Source organism: Haplochromis burtoni, unplaced genomic scaffold (genome assembly GCF_018398535.1).
Source record: "Haplochromis burtoni strain Fernald_Lab_line unplaced genomic scaffold, NCSU_Asbu1 Contig_177, whole genome shotgun sequence".
NCBI lineage: Eukaryota > Metazoa > Chordata > Actinopteri > Cichliformes > Cichlidae > Haplochromis > Haplochromis burtoni.
Genome location: NW_024582538.1, coordinates 830,886 through 839,515, shown reverse-complemented (window position 1 = coordinate 839,515; position 8,630 = coordinate 830,886). Strand labels below are relative to the sequence as shown.

Genomic DNA, 8,630 nt, shown 5'->3' with positions numbered 1-8,630 from the left:
ACTTAAGATGACTTAAGCTCAAAGTGGGCTGTATGTGGCCTGTGATGTAAAATGAGTTCAATGTATTAAGCTTCAAATTTCAGTTGTATTCAGCTGTAGTGAGTGTACCACGTACCTGCGCAGAAGACAGAACCATCATACACATTAGAAGTCTCTCTGAAGGGGCTGTCTGTGCCACTAACGTCATGATGGTCTCTGCTAATAACCACTGGCGCCTGAACAAGAGTAACAACAAAGACACTACTGAGACTACACTCAAAACTGAACATCAAGCCTCATGATCACCTCAGCAGACAGTTTATCCTCTTACTGAAACGTTTCCATCAGCAACAGCCTGGTTGATCGCCAAAGCAATGGAGACTCTTCCTTTCTGGTCAGAGTACAGGATTCTGGCTTGTGATCCTACAACCTAAACAAAAAAAAAAACAATACATGAAGCATATGGGCATTCCTGTTGTATTATTATTTATTTATTACCTGTGTAATTTACACTGAAATATCCAGTGGGTGGATTGTTTTAGTAGGGAGCTTACCATTTTATGTTTTCCAGCCTCTCTAATCCAGCGAATGTTGTCATTGTACTGTTGTTTCACACGATCAGGTACATTGGCGCTCATTTCCTCCAGGACAGTAGCGGCAATGTTGTCAGTTACAGCGAGATCTCTGGGGTCGCCAGATGTGCACACCCAGCGAAATGGCCCAAAGCCCAATGAGAAAATATCCCTGGGTAAAGGCATATGAAATGAGATCACAAATATTGCACACAAGCTTATTCACACATCTCATTAAAGGGTTTAGTCACAGTATGGCAGGCTTCACAACATATTTAAACTTAGTGAAGTTTAGTTCATGATGCTCACCCCATGATGTGCTGCACATAAGAAGGGTAACGGAACTCTGTTGCTCCTCCACCAACTTTTTGAACCTCTGCACCTGTAAATCAAAAGACAGTATTCCTCGTTATTAGTCTATAATTAACTGCATGATAATGGAGTTCTCTGTGTTTGTTAAATTACCTACCAGCTCTTTGGGCCTCCAGGAGGAAAGCATTACCGTAGTCCCAGAAGTGCATGCCTGCATCAGCTAGCTTGTTGATAGCCTTTATTTGTCTTCGGAGGCTGTGATAGCATTTAAAACACATTTCTTCAGCTTAATAAAGAGACATATAAAAACAACAGCACAACAATAAGCTTTGTTAAGCTCTGTGATTAATTTAACCTTTCTTGGACCACGTTGCGGAAACGGTCAGGATCAGTAGACATGAACTGGTTGGCCTGATGGAAACTGAGCTGGACTGGATAGTAACCACCATTATATGGGTTGTGAAGCGAGGTCTGGTCTGAACCCAGATCTACCAGGAGCTCGCCTGTCCTCTCAAACTCCAGCAGGATTCTCTCCCTGTTTAGAAAGAGCAGACTATGACTAAGACCTCAAGGGAACAACAACAACAAAAACTGTCTCCTTCACTGCAGCTGCAGCTGTAGACCTGAGTTTTATAGTGTAAACGTATCCTGTCTGACTCACCACAAGTCTACAACATTGCCATGGTATCCCAGACTGAGGGGAGTCTTGGCGCTCTTAGCCTCTCTGTAAGAAACAAAGTAGTAATTAGTGACTTTCACAGCTGAGAGATTTACCTGTGGAATCCTTCTAACATTGGATCACCATGCTACTTGTATGTTTATGGGGTTTGTTGTAATGTACGAAACATTTTACCACCTCTAATCCACACAAGGTTAAAAGTATACATACAGGCGCAAACACCCGCACTGATATTTGGTTAAATGTCCCTTCGTTGAACAAAGTCTCAACAAAGAGAACATGCTCGAGTGAATCCTGCAAGCTAGTACAGGCAGTCAGCTGGATATGCACTGCTTCATCCACAACCAGTCTCCTTACATCAAAAACCACCTTTAAGGGCCACCTTTTCAATCTCTGATGTAGTAAATCATTTCAAACGAGAGCAGTCTGACTGAACCTTTGATAAAGACTTTTAATCCAATGTTCTCAGTTACCTTATGCGTTTAATGCACTGATCCAAGCTGCTAGTGACCTCCATTAGCCAACCCTGCTCATGTCTCTTTCTCAGAGGAGCCTCATCCACCTAAACGCAAATCAAATATACACAGTCACATTGACTTTACACAGTACTTCCTCTGTTATTGCTTAGTCATCAGAGTTCATGGGAAATGACTTGAAACCAGCTGACCTCTGCAATCACACTGACGCAGCCGGCAATGACGGCAGCTTTAGCCTGAGCGCCACTCATTCCCCCCAAGCCAGAGGTCACAAACACACGCCCCCTCAGATCATCAGAGCCCAGGTACCTCCGGCCGGCATTCAGTACCGTCAGCTGCAAAAAAGGACCACTAATACAAATCTAAAACAGGCACTACAGCGTGCATTAATACATTTTTGTGTGAGGGACTTTCAGACTGTGTTGTGTGCATCTGTTTGTAATTATTACAAACCATAGTTCCATGAACAATCCCTTGAGGCCCAATGTAACAGTAGCTGCCTGCCGTCATTTGACCGTACCTGAAAATGCACAGCAAAGACCAAAGAGACCACACTTGGCATCTCCAGACAAAAAAAGCAAGTAGCTATAATGGACCTTGAGGACTTACATTGATACACCCAGCGCAAACATCTTCTCATACTGATCTCTGGAGGAGTAATTTGGAATAACCTGATGCAAGCAAAAGAAAAACATGTGAATGCGTCACTTATCTCTTCATATGACATTACTGAGCTAAATGCCTGATTCGCCGTTACCATGCCGTTGGTGATGATGGCGCGAGGTGAGGAAGGCAGACTGGGGAAAAGGCCCATGGGGTGACCGCTGTACATAACCAGAGTTTGTTCCTCTGTCATCTCGCTCAGGTAATGCATCACGAGGCGGAACTGCACCCACACAAATGCAAAACTTAAAAGGGATACACTGTGATCAGAGACGTGCAAACGATCATGTTAACTCAGGCCATACCTGGGCCCAGTTACTGAACACCTGTCCGTTCCCTCCATAGGTGACAAGCTCTTGAGGAAACTGAAGGATGAAGAACGAATTCTTTGTTATTCACATCAAACACATAAATTATACAGAAAACCTAACATTTTATTCAGTAGGCTTAGCCTTGTTAACCTGTGCTTACCTGAGCAACTGCTGGATCCAGGTTGTTCATAATCATTAGCATCATAGCGGCTGCTTGACGTGTGTGACATGGGTACTGATCTATGGGGTAAGCTCTTAGGAAGCAGAAGGAAATTCATGTTACTTGTAAAATGGGGGAAAAAAATCTACAAAATACCACTTTGAAGTTGAAATGCCGTTTAAATATAAGATATATTTATATTATAGTGGTCTCTCAGTTTCATACTGTTATAGTCTTTTTTAGATTTTTTTTAATCTTTTCTTCTTCTTTGTTTTCTCTGTTCTACCTGTTCTGCCTAAAGATTCCAATGACCATAATTCTGAGCACCTGTTTTAAATCTTTATATAAAAATTATGTAAAAAATGTGAATGCACGCCCACACTGGTAAGTGCCTGTATAGCTCAGCCCATATATTAGTAGATTAATACATTTTAAAAGTATTACAAAGTGCAACTGTTTGCCTTCTATTAGTTGTAACACTCACAGAAAGATTCTTCAGTGTTAAATATCTAAATAGAATAGGAATATTGGCTGTCCTTGGTGAGCCTTACCTCATCCGTAATGTGGGACAGAAGCGGTACATGTATATGTGCCCATACTGCCGCAGCTCTTGAGCAAATTCAGGTGCGAGCGTTGCATGGTGGGAGGGGGGGAAATAACGCAGGGCATTTCTCAGCGCCAGCTAGAGGAAAGATGCATTTAGAGGACATTAGTCAAGAAACGTAAATGTTCAGAAGACATGATTAGATCTCTTTCTGCTCCCCGGTCTTCTCGTGTAACTTATTAAGCATCTCTGTGTTTTTCTTTAAATTATTCACTCACTTAGTGGAGGACTTTTGAGAATAATCAATTTTTAGGAAAGGGCATGATCCAGGAGAGGTGACGCAATAGGACAGAGGACACAAATGCACTTTCCCATCAGACATATTTAGAGAAGCCCAATTATGTGACATGATAGTGCAGCTCTGTTTGGATAATGTCCAAAAGTTTCCTGTGCACAAATTGTAGTGTCACCGCTTTTAATGTTGGTCACGTCTTTTAAATCTGAATTATCATCATTAGTGCTTAACATTAACTAAAACTATGACAAAAACTATGGCAGGATATACCTGTGTTACTCACGGACTTATTTCTTGGTGGTAAAACTCCTACAAATTGTGCGAGAATATAGTTTTGCAATCCATTTACTCACCCGCTCCTCTTCTGCGGTGAGGTTGGGAGTCCGAATAGGTGCATGTGGCACATTTGGATCTCTTCCCTGGTTAGGGGGCAGCGGGTTGAGGGGCAAACCGCTGCATATCTCCTTCAAAGTAGACATGCTGTATTAGATATTTGCTACAACACACCTGATCAGAAACCTGTAGACAAAGGTAAGACTGGAACCTGACAGTAGCTCTAACGATCCCCTGTGGAGAGAAAGAATTCAAGGGAGGGAGAAACATTTGAGGGCAATCGCTCTTTGGCTGACTGTCCCATTGGCTCTTTGGTCATCTTTGCCCTTCACAATGCACCAATGGTACACCACGACTAGAAGAGGTTGTTTGGTAATTATTGATCCCTCGCGGAGTTTGAAGCAGCACATGCTTGAGTAGACAAACACTTACTGAGACCTCTGGCCCCTGACGCTTGCACATGTAACTGAGTTACACAAAAGTGTGCGTCACAACTTACCGAAACCTTTTAGACAGCACAGTGACTGTGCAGAATCATCATATAAATGTTGCTCCCCATTAACAAAACCACGAGTGCAACTAAATATGGCAGTTTCACTGAGAACAGGAAACTACAGGCACGATGTCAGTTTTCAAAGATGGTGGGTACACTGACTTACTGTTTATGGTTCTTTAACCTGATGTACTGATATATTATCAATACACATTATAATATCGTATGCTGTACACCAGTATGTTTTTTGAGTGAAAATTCAATGTCGGTAAGCAAACACGTGATGAGTAACATTGTTCATTTTCCCATCGTTAATGATGTAAACCTGCAATATGATGCGTACAGTCAACAATATCTCACAAACCAGAGATTTGTAATTGATTTTATTATAAAACTTTTAACAATATCCACTTCAAGTCAAGTCAGTCACTCCTGTGCGGCACACACACGGTTCATTTCAGCTTAGATGAGGTAAATTTTTCAGGTCTGGTTATAAAAAAAAAATGCAGTCTTACTGGACAGAGAGTGCAAAGACACAAATAAACAGCTCATAAACAAAAACAAGTTGTAGTCATTTCCTCAGTTTGTGCTTCATACCTTGTAAAGCTGGCAACTTTTCAATAATGTTACTAACATAAACTTTTGAGACAAATTTGATATAAGTAACATTTGTGTAACAATGTAAAAGACAGAAAATTAAGACAATATACTGTTTACACTCTCTGAACCTGTGATGGTTAATCACACAGCAGACAAATGTTCATCCTGAGACACGAAGAAGAGCCAAACGTATACACACAGTGCACTGTGTGGGTGTAGGAAGCTTGGTCCTTAATTAGCACTCAGCTGAAGATTATTTACAACCATTTTGGATGAGCACAGTGGCAGGATTAAACAACTTCACAAACCTTTTTTTCTTTTGTGCATTAAATCGCTTTGCTGGCAAAGTTTGTAAATGAAACTGAAATAAAAGTTTTATCTGCTACAGCATGCAAACAGTATCTGCTCTGTAGCCATTTTCCTTTAAGGACAAATCAGAAACCAGTGGAGGGAAAATCTTAAATACTTTTTGATATTAAGGTGGCAGCGTGTGCTTCCATCCAGCCAATCAAATTACTTTAAATTAACTCATAATAATCTGTAATCTGTGCTGCGTGTTTCCTCACTTTGTCTATCCAGCTTCCACACAGCCCAAAGCAAAACAGCCATTTCTGATCATTTACAAATGAGCTATGAAAAAAAACTGTCGATAGTAAAAATAAACTAATGACAAATAATGAAAAAATATCTCTGCATTATTTTTGCTCAATAAAGGGATGATTAATTATGTCATGTATGGATACTGAGCGTCGCTGTTGCTGCGGAGACTCATTATTAGCTCTCTGTGTTGGCCTGTTTGGTATCAGAGTCCTGATCTGAGGCAGATGTTGAGCTTTCATCCAGCGCATCTGTGGATTCAGAGTCTTTTGGGGTGTCGCTGGGTGATTTGTCATCTTCTTGTGGGTAGAGCTCTGGGTAACGCTGCATGCACTCCTGCATAGACCTGAACTGCTCCAGGCAGTCAGAGCCCTTCACCTCCTCCTTACTATAGTGGAAACAAGAGAAGGCGTCCTTAAATTCAGTCCCACAGGGACCACTGGCCATCCCACCCAGGCAGGGGCAGTTCCAATTAATCTCCCCATTGGGAAGAATTAAGCCTGGGACGAGAGAGGAGAATACAGAATAAATAACTTGTAATTGTGCAACTTCACCAAAGCTTTCTTTACCGTTTCTCACCTCTCTCCTCAAATGGGTCATTGGGGTCTTCCTCCACGAGCTCCGCAGTGCTGGGTGCTGCATGATCCTCTTTGGTGGCAAAGATGATCGTGTCTTTACCTGTTGTGTGAAATAGAGCATTTTAAATAAATCATCAGGAAGGTATCAAAACTTTTTCCTGTCGTTGGTTTTTTTTTTGCCATATATAAGTCAAAATTTTGAATTGAACATCTCAAAATTTCCACTTATTAAATGGAATTTTTTACGAGATAACATGAAATGCCGGCTTACTTATGACTGGCAGTTTCTTGTATCTTTTTCCAGTGGAGGAAACGAGCTTCCACAGGAGATGATTGGTGGAGTTATTATTTTGTTAACACACTTAAAACAATGCTCGGCAATTCTTAACAGACTCTCTGAAGTGAAGATTTGCTGCTTTCTTTCTTTTTCGTGTTTTGTTTGTTGGTGTTTTATACAATTTTCTTTGAATCATTTAACAGCCAATAAAAGATTATTTGAAGTTATCACTCAAAGCACTTCAAACTAAATCCCAGGATTTTTTTCCAAGGACTTAAGAGCTTTATCTGGCATTGAGTCTTCCGAAGTATACAGAGAAAACCCCATAGACACAGCAAAAACATGAAGACGAAGATAAACACTCTTCCGGGGTAAGCTGAGAAAATCTCTGTCTGTCTGTCCTTCTCCCAATCTGTGATGTGTCTTCTCTGCTATCTGTTATTCAAGTTCCATCAGCATTGTGTTCTAGCACGCTATACAATGAAACTGTTTTCTCTGACACACATCTGTTCCCACAGTACGTGTTTACTGGTTGATATGAATGGGGAAATGTATAAAACAGGCTCAGCGGGACTGCCCTGGCAAGCACTCGCATACACTATTACTCTGTACTGCTTTTCCTCCCTTGCAAGTGAATAAACATAAAAGAGATTAAACTGACTTTGATTAAAACAGAGACATGAAGAGGGGTCATTATATCATAAAGGCACCTGAGCTGCCATTTCAGTGAGTGTGCAAAGTTTCCTGCCACTCCGTTGCATGCACAAACAAGCTTGCAATAAGCTAGTTTCATTTAGTTAAGTTCACATAAATTTAATACTGATAAATAGAAAAGGTAGTTACGAGCGTTTAACAGTTGTGATTATACACAGTTATATAATAAAGAATGTTCTCTTCCCACCTTTAAATGAAACATATTTGTGTGATGATAATTATTATTATTATTATGTGTGATTATAAACTCTTATCTCCAAGAACTTGTGTGCACTCTCCCTGTTCTCTGAAACATTAACTAAGGATTAATAAGCCACGTAATCATAGCTTATACATTACGAATTCAGCTGTAGTTCATTATTTATTATAGGCACTTTTCCCCCACTAAATAACTAAACTTAATCTACAGCATAGCCAATAAGGGCTGTGTAGTGTAAAAGCATCTTAAAACCACACTTGGTGTGACGAATTACTTAATCTGCTACCATGACAGTCCAAATACTTTCATACACACCTTAAACTATAACTAGACTAGAAGTGACTTTCTAACGTGCTAATATTAGTCACTTTAATAATTACGGTGTGTTGCAGGCCTGGTGGACTGTAGCACGTTCTGGTCAAGGTTAAACTCTGACGGCCACAGGTGGCAGGCACTGTTGCCCTCTCAGGATAACTGTCCTAGCTCAGATCCTATGAGGGAGCTTCTTAATCCACCTTACTATTACACCAAGATTCATTTTTCATTCAGACTCAACTAAGCTTTAGAGAGTAGCTTTGCAGAAAAGTTAGCCGGCTATCACAGCATGCTTACCTTCCTGTCTGACCGAACTCATCTCTTCACGCCGAAGCACATTAACTTCCTCCTCTTGACTCCTTGAAACAGATGGCAGGTCACTGATGGTTGCGCCTTTTACTGACACACAATGCAACAAACGCAAATATCACAGCATCGCAAGTTTTAATCCATCCTTCGGAAGCTGTTTCACAACTATCCTTGCCAGAACGTGGTTACTCTTCTTCTCCGAAAGTGTTGCTGGGATCGTTCAC

At 40.9% G+C, this 8,630-nt stretch overlaps 2 protein-coding genes across 2 annotated transcripts in view; both read right to left on the bottom strand.

Annotated features, from left to right (window-relative positions):
* Positions 1-4,618, bottom strand: part of uroc1 (urocanate hydratase 1) — a 6,100-nt gene extending 1,482 nt beyond the window's left edge. Inside the window, exons 1-16 of the mRNA XM_005943923.2 lie at positions 4,345-4,618; positions 3,704-3,834; positions 3,153-3,246; positions 2,987-3,046; positions 2,776-2,904; positions 2,628-2,689; positions 2,472-2,538; positions 2,210-2,353; positions 2,016-2,104; positions 1,525-1,587; positions 1,219-1,398; positions 1,021-1,118; positions 861-933; positions 534-723; positions 311-409; positions 116-215 (exon numbers count right to left, since the gene is read on the bottom strand). Of these exons, the coding sequence (XP_005943985.1) occupies positions 116-215; positions 311-409; positions 534-723; positions 861-933; positions 1,021-1,118; positions 1,219-1,398; positions 1,525-1,587; positions 2,016-2,104; positions 2,210-2,353; positions 2,472-2,538; positions 2,628-2,689; positions 2,776-2,904; positions 2,987-3,046; positions 3,153-3,246; positions 3,704-3,834; positions 4,345-4,470 (1,705 nt within the window). The 5' untranslated portion in view covers positions 4,471-4,618. The remainder of the gene's footprint in view (positions 1-115; positions 216-310; positions 410-533; positions 724-860; positions 934-1,020; positions 1,119-1,218; positions 1,399-1,524; positions 1,588-2,015; positions 2,105-2,209; positions 2,354-2,471; positions 2,539-2,627; positions 2,690-2,775; positions 2,905-2,986; positions 3,047-3,152; positions 3,247-3,703; positions 3,835-4,344) is intronic.
* A 565-nt stretch (positions 4,619-5,183) lies between these two features.
* On the bottom strand, positions 5,184-8,630 carry chchd4b (coiled-coil-helix-coiled-coil-helix domain containing 4b). Its single transcript, XM_005943922.3, has 3 exons — positions 8,395-8,630; positions 6,594-6,692; positions 5,184-6,514 (listed from the first exon to the last, which is right to left on the bottom strand). Exons 1-3 carry the CDS (start codon positions 8,414-8,416, stop codon positions 6,192-6,194), a joined length of 444 nt encoding a protein of 147 aa, XP_005943984.1. The 5' UTR covers positions 8,417-8,630; the 3' UTR covers positions 5,184-6,191.

Excerpts from the sequence above, each read along its gene's own strand:
- chchd4b (XM_005943922.3), bottom strand. The coding sequence starts at position 8,416 with ATGAGTTCGGTCAGACAGGAAG. Across the intron at positions 6,693-8,394 it reads GAGTTCGGTCAGACAGGAAG|GTAAAGACACGATCATCTTT; the intron begins GTAAGCATGCTG and ends TTCACACAACAG. Across the intron at positions 6,515-6,593 it reads TGACCCATTTGAGGAGAGAG|GCTTAATTCTTCCCAATGGG; the intron begins GTGAGAAACGGT and ends CTCTCGTCCCAG.